Genomic DNA, 15,000 nt, shown 5'->3' with positions numbered 1-15,000 from the left:
ATTATTTTCTTAAATTCATATACCCTTTATAATGTATATATAAAACAACAGCAAGCTGCCAGCACCACATTGCAAATTTCAATATTCAACTTATAAATTCACCTTGATAAAGATAAAAACAAAATTGAATAAAAAGAAGTAAATGATGAAGAACAAATATTTAGATGCTGGGTTTCTTAATATTTTAAAATATCTTTTATGTATCATGATACTACAGGAGTAGAAAGTGCCGAGAATATGAAAATATATACTGTAGACTCAGCTAAAATAAATGTAACATATTTGCATAAGTTTCAGTCACTTAAAACTTACAAATTAACTTAATAAAGAGTGAGCAGAATAACAAAATTTAATGAAAAGAAGTAAATAATGAAAAACAAACAGAAAGTTAGATTTACTTTATCCTTTTAAAGTTTCCTCTATGTATCATGATACTACAGGTAGTGGAAGGTACTGGAGAATATGAAAATATAGACTGTAGTCCAAGTTCAAATAAATGTAAAGGACTCATCATAAATTTCAGTCAGTTACAAAGTAGTTTCTGTACTGGAGGCCGTTGTCGTGCTGGAAGCAACTACATCAGTGGAGGAGTCTCTGTGTATGCTGTTCTCCCTTGGAACGCGAGGGTGAGGTGGAGATCTGTGAATTGGGGGAGTGAAGACATCCTGGTGTGGCGATCGGGCATTGAACGGGACTTTGTAAGTGACAGGAGAGGAAGGTGTGTAGCAGGGATTTGGTTTGCTGCCTAGACTACTCTGGTTTATCAGGGTGGGAGATGGAGTATGACCCAAATATTGAGAGGACGCTCTTCTGGACACGTATGCGTAATTGCCCAAACTGCTGGACTGTGTCATCAGACTTGTAGACTGTGTTGTAGAACTGGATACATTTGGTGGTGTATTTATACTAGAACTATGATAAGGTGATATGCCTGCCTCAAATTCTTTCATTCCCTGCTGTTTTAACATTTGTGGAGTATTATTCCCATTATCATTTTGCTTTGAGGCTTTATGAATGTCACTGCTCTGATTCACTGGTTTCCCATGTTGAGATCTCAAAGGAACCAGAGAGAGTCTACCTGGGGAGTCTTGCGGAGAGACATTGCTCGTCTCACTTTCATAACTCAAGGAAGCACTGATTAGGGATGACGGGGTGGAGGGAGTTCCTGAGTCATGACCTTCTGCAGCCCAGTCCCAAGCACTTCTTGAGTGTGTCCTGAAGGTTGGGCTCTTCAGCACACTGTCAGGCGAAGAGGGATGAATGGTTCTTGGTGAGTTCTCTTCCTCAGAGGGAGAGTTGACTTGATTGACTGGTTGGCTTCTGGATCTAGAGTGCTGCACCAGGCTCATTGCCTTGCTTTTCCCTACTGTGTGTTCAAGAGTTGATAGCTTTTCTTGAGACACATTTTTAGATGACTGACAGTATATACAGGTTGACTGTACCTTCCCCGTTTCCCCTATATACGATGGAAACATCTGAGTCCCCACATCCACCACACTGACCTTGAAACCTGTGAGCCTGTTCTTTTTAATGTCCTCCCTATCACTACCCTCTTCTGGCAAGATGCTGCCATTTCCATTACCATTGATTTCCTGCAAGTCCACCAAGTGACTATTTTCACCTAGGATGCTCTCACCCGAGTCAGTTTTGAGCGATCCGCAAGTACAGGACGAGCAGTGGCGCCTGGCCCTTTCACGCTGCCGCTCTTCCAACACAGCTGCCATGATGGCAGCTGAAACAGAGTCCACTTCTTGCTCTTTTTCATTCTCCTCTGCAACAGTTGGTGGTTTTCATTAAGCCTTGCATCATCAAAGCTATTCATTAAATATAAAAAATCAGATGTTACATATAGTAACTTTGTAAACAAAAATACAACAGAAAATAATCTTTATATTTAGGCAAAAATGAACCACAACATGCACAGAAAAATATACCTGAATGTGAATGTATCCATATATCCACAGAGCTATACAAATTTACTTTTTCTCCACAAGTTCTTTACATTACAAAGAAAACAAATTACCTGCATATTTATTGACTGAGTAGACCATTGCCGTTGGGGGGAAGGTAGGAATAGGAACTTTAATGACCTTCATTTCTGGTTTGGGGGCATCTCTGGGCTCCTTGGCTAGGCGAGACTTTGCCTTCTTTTGTAGGTCTGATGGAAGCTTGAAAGAAAGAAAGAAAAAAATTTAATGGTCATTCTTTGCATAATAAGGAAACTAGTTGCTGATCAAAGCATACCATAAAGGTAATTAATAAATAAAAGTAGGGTACTCTTAGAATGAGACTGTTTTCTATTAGTGATTTATGAATCAATAAAGCTGAACATAATTTTTCCACAACTAACATATTAGGCACATTCAGGATAAATACCTAACATCTTGTAGCTACTGTGGCTTACAATTCATTAAAAAATCCACAATTGTGGTACTTAACTAAGTGTAGATGGGGATAGACTTGCTTGACTGGGCACAAGGACAGGTACTTATGCCAAGTGCAAGGCACCCAAGATGGGTTTTACTTCTGAGCGAGGAAACTTCACCAAACATATTGTGACTTTTCGCGCTATCTATCATTCACTCATTATAATACTAGATCCATATTTGAGTATCACATTTTTGTATTTCACTCTCTTGTGAGACTATATGTGCAATCTACCAGAGTTTATCATTGTTGTAGTTGACTAAAATTGTAGTATAAGGTCCACATCAGCTCATTATGTTCTTTATATTCAGTATGTTGAGAGGACAAAAAACAACTTTATTATTTTTGTAATTGCGTACTTTCATAAACAAATACAAAAGAAGTAACCATTCCTTATGAAAATAAATGAAGAGACGGGGAAGAGGAAGGAGACCTGTGCTTATGACTGCAAGTGCCATACCACAAGGTAATCATACTAGAACGAGTTCACATTGCAGATGAGGCACAAGGCCTGGATCAAATTCTTTTCATTCTACTTGCACATGCAGCATCACTGGTATTCAGTGTTTGTCATCACTCTCCAGAGATAGTGCTTGGTAGAGACTGTGTTATGGGTGCCATTAAAGACTTTCTTTCTTGCTGGTGCTTGAAGAGAGTGATGCCATCTATGTCTGGGATTTTAAACTAGACCGATTTGGTGAATATTACAGCAATTATAGTTATTATAACTGCAACTGATATCATAAGTCACTAAACAGAGTTATTATTCACAGCGTAATAGAGAAACACGGAAATATACCCTTCTCTAATGTCATGACTACTATGTTGCCCCCATCCTCAGGCAAAAAAAAATTGTTTGGTAAGTGCGTGCTGCCACCCGTCCACAATGGGTAAGTACTTATGCTAACCCACTAACTCTGGCAGTATGTACTTGCCCTGCTAGGAGTGGCACATACATTGTACATTCTTTAAAGTGTAATTATATCATTAGCAGATAATGTTGATGATAATAATAATGAGAAGGCATATCATAAACCTTCAAAGGTACCTTGGGTACCGTGGTATGAAAGGAGTCTATTTCATCCTTGACATAGCATATCAAATGGCTAGTGCAGACCTCATAGTATGGCAAAACAGTTAAATCTTGCATCAAACAAAAAGTTGCCAGAATTCCAAAGAAAAAGAACATGTGACTATTCGCACAGCAAAGGCCAAGTGTGGAAACAATAACTGAGAGAGGACCAGGTGTTTACAAGTGCTGCCCAGGGAGCTGGCCATGCATTCTCAACAGACCCAATGTTATCAGGATAACACATTGCAAACAGGTGTCATGACATACGTGATGAAGGAATTTTTTGCATGACAGCGGGTGTTGTGACATACACGACATTGAAGGATTTTTAGATCACTGTTTTTTTATTGTTCTAAGAATAATGAGTGAGTGATTATGACAATTGCAATCATAATTACTATAATTGGTGTAATATTAAGAAAAATGAGTTTTACCCAAAATCTAAAATCTAGATGGCACCATTTTCTACTAGCACAAGCAGGAGAGAGAGCCATGAACACTATCTTTCAAGAGTGATGGCACACAGCAAATTGCCAACCTCTTGCACTAAAGTACCTCAGATGAAGGATGTGCAGGCAGAACAAGAAGAGGAAGATAACTCAAGCCATGGCCAGTGTCTACATGTGCCCCTGTGCCAGTACAGATGCCTTGTACTGTGGCACTGAGAGTCATTAGCACAGGTTTCCTTCCTCTTCCCTACCTCTTCTTGTTATCTTCATTGTGGATGGTTATATTTTTTGTATTCATCCACAACAGTACACGCAAAAAAAAAGTAGAATTTTGTCCTCTCATAAAACAACAATATATCTATCACACTGAATATATAGAAAATAATGAGCTGATATAGACCCTATGCTACAATTTTAGTCAACTTCAGCATTGATAGAGTTGGATGTCATATGACACAAAAATATGACTAACATAAAAATGGCTCTAGTTTTACAATGAGTGACTAAAAGAGAGTGGGAAAAGTCAAGGAATGCTGCATGAAGCTGCCTCACTCTGAAATAAAACCCATTCTAGAGACTGGGCAAGGATTTACACTTTAAAAATTTTTCCTCTGGTCAATTGCAAACTGATCAGAAGCAGAAATTACCATGACATTATCAATATTGTGTAATTTTGTGTTACATTTTTTTTCTACATTATATCACATTTTATGACATTCAAACATCTATACTAATCTAACAGAGACTAAGAGATTATGAAAATAATCAAATTTTAGAACAATCTAGCGTTGCATTGCTGATGATCCAGCATGTTAAAACTGCCTTGCCAGGAACTTGGCAGGAAAATAATTGATGTTTCAGGACAACAACTGGCACAAATGGGTTCATAATTTTTGCAGCAATTCTCACGATCCTTTTACTAAATTGTTAATACTATTTTTAAGAAATTAGTTCTCATCATTATAATTCAAATATTCATCATGGTAATTCAAATATCCACTTTGACCAAAAGATGACAAAATCACTTACATTTGATATTACATGATATGAGTGACTCAAAATTGATTTTTACTATAAAAATAATTTTTTGTTTCTTGTTTACTTTTAAGACATGGTGCAAGATACCACCATCAAGGCTTATGGATATTCTCATTTCTTAGGATAAAATCATTAACCCACAGCGGACGGGTGTCAAAACAATATATATGTTTTGGCCTGACGACGGGACAGAGTCCTGAATATTTTTTGTGAACAGGATGACAGTATCACACATAATGGGAATATTGATTGCTAGCCCGCAAATGCTAAGAAGGGAAGAGGATGACTCAATCCTAATCTAAAATGTACTCCTGCCAATATGGATGCCTTCACTGTGGCATTCACAGTAACAAGCACAGGTTTTTTATCTTACTCTCTGGTTATTCTATTCGTATATACTCATTGCAGCATGACACACTGTATAAATATACAATTTTTTCTGTAGACTCAATGGCATATATAGTCTGTAAAACTCATAAAACACACAAAAAAACAAAACACAAAACCATTTTAGTTTTTCAATGAATGACTGAAAGAGAGTGGGAATGTTCAAATTATAATGCTTCAAGCAGTCTCTCTTTAAAATAAAACTTATCCCGGAGGCTGGGCAAGCATATTTATCCCCGTCTGCAATGGGTTAATTAATGTAAAACAAATATATGTTTGGGGACAGAGTCCTGAATAGATTTGTGACAGGTGACATGATATCACATCATGGGAATATTTTGCTCCTGCTGGATGACATCCTATCACGCCATAATCTTTCCCTGTAAACGCATTTTACTTAGTTACTATGTATATACTCATTGCAGTTACACTTGTATAAATACATTTTTCTTGACTTGGAAAAATAATGTAAAAAACAAAACAAAAACATTTTAATCACCACATAGAATGGGGCAAGTGAAAAGTGCTCGAGAGGTGCAGCACAGGATCAAGCTGTGAGAGAACTTTCACCAGGAGGCTGGTGCGAGCAGCACTAGGCAAATATATGTTTGGCATGAATGGGTGAAGGGTATGCTCTTCTTTAACATGAAGATCCAACTTTTTCCTCTATACATGATGCCTTTTGAACACCATATCTAAAAACTATGACTTAGCCAATTGGTGATGGAGCTGTTTTGGCTTCAAATGATCAAAATGTCAGGATATTTCAAACACTTAAGCCTATTGCCTCGGGCTATTCACCCACTGTGGCTGCGACCAAGTGCTACACACCCAATCACCCAGCACACCAGCCAGAAGTATAGCCATGACAAAATATCTCATCCCCTGCGGCTGTTCTTATCACTACTTGATGTGATATCTTTGTCACCCAGCATTAACGGGTTAAAAGATATAACTATAGAAAACAATTCTGGGATTATCTTTTACATATTTACATGACATCTCAAAAATGGTAAATTTACATCATCCTATAAACTAATGCAATGATATACTTACAGAATCCAGCTTGTGAGCTGCATATTTGGATGGATTACATTGTAGAAGTTGAATGGCTAAATTCAAGTCATTCTTGTACCGATCCTATAAAGGGAAAGAATTTTTTTGTTACATAAGTAAATGTAAGTTACATAAGTGAATATAACATGTTCTTTCTTTTCTCTCACCATATTTTTGGGATGTTGTTAATCAAATATTCAAGTTTAATAACTTATTAGTACTGAAGATTTTTCACTTACATTTTCTTGTTTTAATCTATTAATTGCTTGAGCAGCTGTTGTTAGTGCAGTGGTGAGGCTGGCTGTGTCTGCTGCCAAACTAGACTTCTCACTCTCCGTGCGGTCTACTAGACGCAACAATTTGTCCTCTAGGCCCTGATTAACCTTCTGTAGTCTCTTATGGGCTTCAAGAAGTCTGCAATTGACCAGAGGTAAAATTTTTTAAGTATAAATATGTGTGAAAATGAAAAAAATAAGAGGAAATGGAAGAGAAAGAGGAAGAAAACAAAAATATGTGACCCCAGGTGCTCTTAACCTTTCCAACTGCTTCACAGTAGCCATGACATGAAACTCTCTCCCCTGCCCAGATGGAAATCTACATTGAAAACTTTCTAGCTCTATCATGGAACTGTGTCATACTACTTATTTCCTTGGTCTTGGGTAAGATGTTAAAATGCAACCTGGGGTTCTCTTGAGCAAGGATAAGCTGTTGGCAACAGAACAGTGGATATATACTAAAGGCACCTTTAGTGCACCTGATCCATACGGCTGATGTTGTGTAGCAGAAGTTCAATACTACAGTATAAATAGCAGAGATAAAACTCCTACAAGTAAAGAATGGATCTTGGGGCCTCATTTTTTTCACTTGCAATTTTTATCATATTTTTAACTCATTCACGCCGGGACCGTTCCGGCTTTGCGCAGTCGCAATATCGGGGTCCTCGAACGCATAAGCCTAAGGCCTCAAGATTCTCGGACGCACAAGCTGCAAGCCTGGGCTGCCCACTCGCTCTTTGATCAGGAAGCTGCAGCAGTTCAAGCATATTGAATAAATTGTCTTGTGACGATGATGTTCAATGTACAAAACAAGTGAAGTCAAGTTCCTATCTAAATATCAAACAAAGTGCTGTGAGTTGCCAGCTAGTCATATAGATAGTTCTTAAAATCATAAGATTTTAGTACCTCATTTGCAATATGAATCAATGAAATAACTAGTGTTCTCCTTATTTTGTAAGAAATAGAAAGGAAGAGTTATTAAACAGTTTAAAGCAGTTAGCAGTATGTTTTTTTTTTGTCTTACTGCCAACACTGTCTGATTCATCAATTAAAATGTTATGATTATTTTTTCTGGCTTTAAAACATTGTAAGAGACTTTATATTGGTTCCTGAGAAAGGAAAATAATGCAAAAGAAAATTCTGTGAGTAGAATATATGTATTCTGGTGAATAATTATTTCCTATCATGATGTCAACAAATCTGATCAATGAAATCATAACTCATCTTAACCTATTCACGCCGAGGCGATTCCGGTTTTGTATGGTCATAATGCCCGGGTTTTCGAACGCATAAGTCTAATGCCTCAAGATTTTCGGGCGCACAAGCTGCAATCCTGGGCTGCCCGCTCAGCATTTGGCCAGATATCTTGTAAACGGCGTCTGACACAAAAACCACTAAAATTGTTAGCACGTCATCCGGCGCGAATGGGTTAAATAGCTTAATTAGGTCTACGCTATCATCATTAATGATAAAACTATCCAATAAATATACTGACACAGGTTTATTGAAATATATCAAATAAAATAAACAGATGCATATATATTTATATTTAACACAATCCCGATGGGCCCGGTGAGAAGTGGCAACCCCTTACGCCGGACCTATGCAATATCGCCTCAGGAACGTCACACTGGTGTGTCGCCCTGTCATCAGGCACTTTGCCATGTCACACGGGTGTGACACACAGTCATCATTGGGTTAATAGTCCATTTCTGTCTACATCTGACACTTTTTAGGTTTCTCATTCATGGTTGAAAGATTAACCCATTCACGCCGGGGCCATTCCGGCTATGCACGGTCGCTATACCGAGGTTTTCGAACGCATCATCCGAACGCTTCGAGATTCTCGGGCGCACGGGCCGCGAGCCTGGGCTGCCCGCTCGGGGGCTGCGCCGGCCTTGGCCAGATATCTCGTCGGCGGCGTCGGACGCGAAAACCACGGAACGTGTCAGCACGTCATCCAGCGTGAGTGGGTTAAATGAGCAACATTTAATTTATTCATTTCATTAACGATAATTACTGTGGGCTAGCTTTTCTTTTCAATATAATTGTAAATTAGCCTATAGCAGAAAAATGAAATCTATGATTCAACTGCATCTTTTACACACACAAATATAAATATAGATACATAAAATGTATCTATGAATAATAATTTAGGCATATACTACTAAAAACATAATTTCCCCATTTATAATAGGAGTTATGGGATTTTCGCCTTCATTAGCTGTGGCCAAGCATTATACGCTCAATCACCCAGCACAACATCCAGGAAGATAACCACAACGAAATATCTCGTCCCCAGCGACTGACGCTGTCACCACTTGACGTGATATCTTGTCATCCGCCGTTTGAAACATCCTCTCACCCTTACTATTGCATACAGTACATTATGGTAACAGTATAGCGATATGGACTAAGTCAATCATCAACTTGAGAAAAACTTCTTGTGTTTAAAATTTCATCAGAATATTAAATATTCATCAAAGTAATGCAACTGACGAAGCACAAAAAATTGATTCGTACCCCTTAGGCCTTCTTATCAAGGCATTTCCAGAGATTTATCCTCTACCAACAAAGAAAACAGAGAGAGAGAGAGAGAGAGAGAGAGAGAGAGAGAGAGAGAGAGAGAGAGAGAGAGAGAGAGAGAGAGAGAGAGAGAGAGAGAGAGTGCGTGTGTGTGTGCGTGTGTGCGTGTGTGCGTGTGTGTGTGTGTGTGTGTGTGTGTGTGTGTGTGTGTGTGTGTGTGTGTGTGTGTGTGTGTATGTGTGTATGTGTGTATGTGTGTATGTGTGTATGTGAGTGTGTGAGTGTGTATGTGAGTGTGTGAGTGTGTAAGTATGTGTGAGTGTGTAAGTATGTGTGAGTGTGTAAGTATGTGTGCCTGCATGTACATGTGTGTACATATGTGTGTGTGTGTGTGTGTGTGTGTGTGTGTGTGTGTGTGTGTGTGTGTGTGTGTGTGTGTGTGTGTGTGTGTGTGTGTGTGTGTGTGTGTACGCCTGTGTGTGCATGCATGTGCGTGTGTGTGCCTGTTAGCGTGTGGGGGTGTGCGTGAACGCATGTGTGTCCATATGTGTGTGCATGTACACGTGTGTGCATGCATATGCATGCGTGTGCACGTGTGCCTGTGTACATGTGTGCATGTGTGCCTGTTAGCATGTGAGTGCATGTGTACCTGTTAGCATGTGAGTGTGTGTGTGCCTGTTAGCATGTGAGTGCGTGTGTGCCTGTTAGCATGTGAGTGCGTGTGTGCCTGTTAGCATGTGAGTGTGTGTGTGCCTGTTAGCATGTGAGTGTGTGTGTGCCTGTTAGCATGTGAGTGCGTGTGAGCCTGTTAGCATGTGAGAGCGTGTGTGCCTGTTAGCATGTGAGTGTGTGTGTGCCTGTTAGCATGTGAGTGCGTGTGTGCCTGTTAGCATGTGAGTGTGTGTGTGCCTGTTAGCATGCGAGTGCGTGTGTGCCTGTTAGCATGTGAGTGCATGTGTGCCTGTTAGCATGTGAGTGCATGTGTGCCTGTTAGCATGTGAGTGCATGTGTTTGTGCATGTATACATGTGAGTGTGTACACGTATACAGGTGTGCGTGTGCATGTATACATGTGTGTGTGTGCAAGTATACATGTGTGTGTGTGTGTGTAGGCATGTGTGCTTCTGTTTGTGTGTGCCTGTGTGCATGTGTATGTGTATGTGTATGTGAATGTGAATGTGCATGTGCATCTGCCTGCATGTGTTTATGAAGTGCTAATGCTACTGAGAATAGTGAGAATATGGAAAAAAAATTCCAATTATCCTGGCATGTTCTACATCCCTTACTTTGAAATTTGTATTACTAATCCCATTCAAAATGGTTGATGACCTATCACGTGATTGGAAAATATGCCCATTTCCAGATGACTCCTGAAACGTCAAGTATTTTATTACTTATTTCTGAGCGTGGCAGTTATGACATGCTGAAACGTTATCAATAAAACACCAGATTGTTATTAGATATAATTATTTTTCATAATTTCTTGGTCCCCACTAAAATAATGCTTCCACTTTTCATTGGTGTTATCACATAGAAGTGGGCAAAGTTCAATAAAATAACACTAGAAAAACATTGCTGTAACATGTTTTTTACTAAAATATATAAAATATATAAAATACATAACCTTATCTTCATTATCTAATTCTCTAAATTCCAAGATACCCAGAAAAATGCTTACTCCTCAATACCAGGAAGAGAAAGGATTAACCCATTCGCGCCAGATGACGTGCTGACATGTTTCATGGTTTTTATGTCAGATGCCTGTGACGGGATATCTGGGCAAGGCAAGCGCTCGGGGTGAGCGAGCAGGCAGCCCAGGCTCGCGGCTTGTGCGCCCAAGAGTCTCGAGGCGTTAGGCTTATGCTTTCAAAACCCCCAGCATTACAACCATACAAAGCCAGAATCGCCCCGGCGTGAATGGGTTAAAATCCCATTCGCACAATTATTTCCCTAGAGCTGCTCCTGCCATGAAGATAACAAGCACATGCAGTCTCCACGTGTGAAACTCTCTAGGTACGAAGCAATGCTGTACCATTCAGAGCACTTTTCACCCCCCAATTCTACAGGATTCTGATAGGCATTTGTAAATTTATTATCTTTTTTTTTTTTTTTTTTTTTTTTTTTTGACAAGTAAAGGACAATGTGTCTATGCAAATGCAACTACAATGCATACACATATGTAACTACATAAAACGTATATTTATAGGAAGAGATCATAAAATGATAGGATAACATCTGACCAGAGCAAAATATTCCTATGACGTGATAATACATCGCCGTGCGTGAATGGGTTAGAGTAGAAGTTTCAGCAAATCTTACAGGAATCATTGTTCTAGCATTTGTGATAATGTAGTAGAAGCCATCAGCTTCTACTACCTCCAGCTCCTCAGCCTCACATTTTAGTTAAAATAATAATTACACCCTCCAGAATGGCACCCATCTAGGCTGGCTTTAACCCATTAACCCCTTCGACACGATGACGCGTATACTGCGTCATCGCAGCGCTCGCGTCAAATCCGAGGACGCGCATACTGCGTCATGGCTCAGTTCTGGTGGAATTGCGTTTTCTTTCTTCCGGATACTGTACGAGATCTTTCAGAATAGAGGTCGGATATGATACGATATATTACTTGACTTTCATTATTAATAATTTATTACATAAAAGTGGGATTTGCTTATACCAGGGGAGGCATTGATGGGCCCTGCTGGCAATCATTTTATTATTTATTTATGGAACATTATGTAAAAATATAAAACATATTATGATTAGTTTACCATACTATTTCAATCGTTTTCTTTGGTTATCTGAATGAGGCCTCCCACCAAGGTCACTCTTTCCATCTTCTTCCCAACCCATGTAAATAACTTGTCACATGCATATGGGGGAAGAGGTTAACTATGCATATTTTGATATATAACACATGATGATTATGTTGAGGTTCTGGCTATAAACTTGTAGAGGTTTTGGCTTAAAACTTGTCATATTCAGTAGCGACGTTTAAAATTTGGCGCGCGCCGGCAGCTCGGATACGGCGCGAGGAGCGTTTTCTACTGCCCGGAGTGAAGGGGTTAACAACAGGGTTGTTTTGGCTCCAAATGGGTGAAATGCCGGGATATTTCAAAAGCCAGAATGGAAGATCTCATCCCTGGTGGCTGATACTGTCACCACATGACGTGATATCTTATCACCCGTCGTTAACGGGTTAAATTGTTTCATGAAGAATTATGGCTGAAGCAGCACTAGATCCAGAGATACAGGCTTCCAGAGTCAGCCTAAACCTGAAATTTATTATGGATTTATGGAAAAATAATGTTTGGGCTAATCTGCACTCTTTCCCTGTCCCACAAAATTTTAGCCAGTGCAACTAGTGTTGTAGACCGTCCATCCTGACGACCAGTTAGATCGTTAGGTGCCTGTTCTCAATGGGTTAATGATGATATAACTGGAAAATAATACCTAATAAAATTCTAAGGCAATTATAGACTACATATCATAGAACACTCTCAGTCTGGCTTGCCTACTTCAGAGGCTTGTAAATAGGACTGGCAAAAGGGCAATAACCTTTGACTTAGGTCTGGTCTTACAGAAAGATAAACCTAGTGGAACCCTGAGGAATTGCTAAAAACAAAGTTTTAAGTCAATGATCCCTTAAATGGCTAACAAAACAAATATACTGTATATGTTTCAAAAATATGAATAGAAAAAAAAAAAATCCTTTTAACCCATTCACGCCAGGGCAGTTCCGGCTTTGCGCGGTCGCAATACAGGGGTTCTCGAACGCATAAGCCTAACGCCGCGAGATTCTCGGGCGCACAAGCCGCAAGCCTCGGTTGCCCGCTCGCGCACGTCAACCGGCGTGAATGGGTTAACAACAGCATTATTCTATATGAATTAGTTCATATGTCTTCCTGTTAACCCATTCACATTGGGACGTATTTTCGTCTACTCCGGCTTACACCGTGAAGATTCTTATGGTTTCTTATGGTTTTCATGAATGCGTCGACAATGTAAAGGCATGTAAAAATATTGCCATGTTCAGAGGAGTTATATTACTTGAAAAATGTTACAGTAATGCCTTTTTAGTTCTATTTTATTGAACTTTGCCTATATTATTTACTTCTATATGAAAATACCAAAAGAAAGTGGAAGCAATCTTTTAGTGGGGCATCAAAAAATAAATTTTATACTTTCTTTTCCATTTTACCAAAATGAAAAGAACAATATGAATAATCATACACGTATATATGAGTATGTACATGTACCTCGTGACATGAAATGATGTGATATCACAGGTAATCAACAAATTAGAAGCAGTATTGCATTAGTAATTTTTATACTTTGATTTTAAAATAGTTCAATCGATGAAGAAACAGAAATTACCAACATGTCATCAATATCACAAAGTTTTCTGTGACATCATTTTTTTTATACCTTATATCTCATTTTATGACACTCAAACACCTATACTAAAGTAACAGAGTCTAAGAAATTATGTAAAATGATTATATTTGAGATCAATCTGGTGATCTATTGCTGACGTTTCAGCACGTCATAATTGCCCCTCCTGGAACTCTGCGAGAAAATGCATGTCTCAGAACATCACCTGGGTCCGGGGATATTTTTCGACCACGTGATAAGACGTCCAACGGCGCAAATGGGTTAAGTACAGTATGTATATATTTTTTTCTTATTTCAATTCTGTTTACAGAAACAAGACAAAGAGATACTCACAGGGTAATGAGAGTAAAAATAAAGGACACTGATCTATATGATATTACAAATAATTTACACAAGCAATAATTGAATGAATACACATCATTCAACATAATAATGAAGTATATATTCTATTCAACATACTTAACCCATTGCATATGGGTGTCAAGACATACATGTCAGCACCGATTAGGCCTAAGATACAGGTGTCAATGCGTACATGACCCAACATCGGGATCTGCTCACAGTTGAAGCGCTCACACAGTCATAAAATTAACACGGCTGTAACGGCGCTAGCTCCAGAGCTACAAGGTTCCAAAGTCAGCCTAAACTTGCATTTTATGATGGATTTATGGAAAAATGTTCTTTGGGCTAGTCTGCGCTACCCAGAGGGCGGAGAAAACCCTTTCCCTGTCCCTCCATTTTTTAGCCGGTGCGGCTAGTGTTGTTTACCGCCCACCTTGATGATCACTTAGGTCGTTAGGCGCCCCATCGGCAATGGGTTAAAAGGAATAAGACATCATTTGATAAACGAATCTTTCTAATCTTACAAACTTACCTGTCATACTTGTCCTGCCAATGGTCACACTGCGCCCTGAGAACAGCCACCTGACCCTGAGGAAAGTGGTCTGGCCTATCCTGTGCCATCTGCGTCTCCAACTGTACTATGGCCACGTCGCGATCTAGCAGCCGTCTCTTGAGCACCTCTACCTCGCTGCGCAGGGCTGATGTGCTCACCCCACAGTTTACACAATCTCCCCCCTGTGGAAAATAAATGTGAGAATAACATGCCAAAGGAGAAGAGGGAAAGGGATGCAGACCATCTTTATGATTTGACATTTTGCCAGCAAATATGAAGACACAGTATTTCAAAAACACCACTCAAAAATGTTAATAATAATTATAAAAATGATTATTGTTTTAATAGTAAAACAATAATAATAATAATAATAATAATAATAATAATAATAATAATAATAATAAATATAACTTATTGTTATAGCAGATAATAATAATAATAATAATAATTATAATAATAATAATAATAATAATAATA

General features: G+C 38.9%; 1 protein-coding gene across 2 annotated transcripts in view; it reads right to left on the bottom strand.

Moving 5' to 3' along the window:
• Window positions 1–343: 343 nt before the first annotated feature.
• Window positions 344–15,000, bottom strand: part of LOC122263601 (uncharacterized) — a 23,152-nt gene continuing 8,495 nt past the window's right edge. For both annotated transcript variants that reach the window (XM_043032117.2, XM_043032118.2), the window contains 5 exons: window positions 14,503–14,705; window positions 6,669–6,843; window positions 6,430–6,513; window positions 2,024–2,168; window positions 344–1,771 (listed from right to left, as the gene is read on the bottom strand). In XM_043032117.2, the coding sequence (XP_042888051.2) occupies window positions 528–1,771; window positions 2,024–2,168; window positions 6,430–6,513; window positions 6,669–6,843; window positions 14,503–14,705 (1,851 nt within the window). In that variant the 3' untranslated portion in view covers window positions 344–527. The remainder of the gene's footprint in view (window positions 1,772–2,023; window positions 2,169–6,429; window positions 6,514–6,668; window positions 6,844–14,502; window positions 14,706–15,000) is intronic.

The sequence above is a fragment of the Penaeus japonicus genome, unplaced genomic scaffold (genome assembly GCF_977035675.1).
Source record: "Penaeus japonicus unplaced genomic scaffold, GWHDUDI00000001_assembly GWHDUDI00000015, whole genome shotgun sequence".
NCBI classification, from domain to species: domain Eukaryota; kingdom Metazoa; phylum Arthropoda; class Malacostraca; order Decapoda; family Penaeidae; genus Penaeus; species Penaeus japonicus.
The sequence above is the reverse complement of the archived record's forward strand: the minus strand, read 5'-3'. Positions and strand labels throughout refer to the sequence as shown.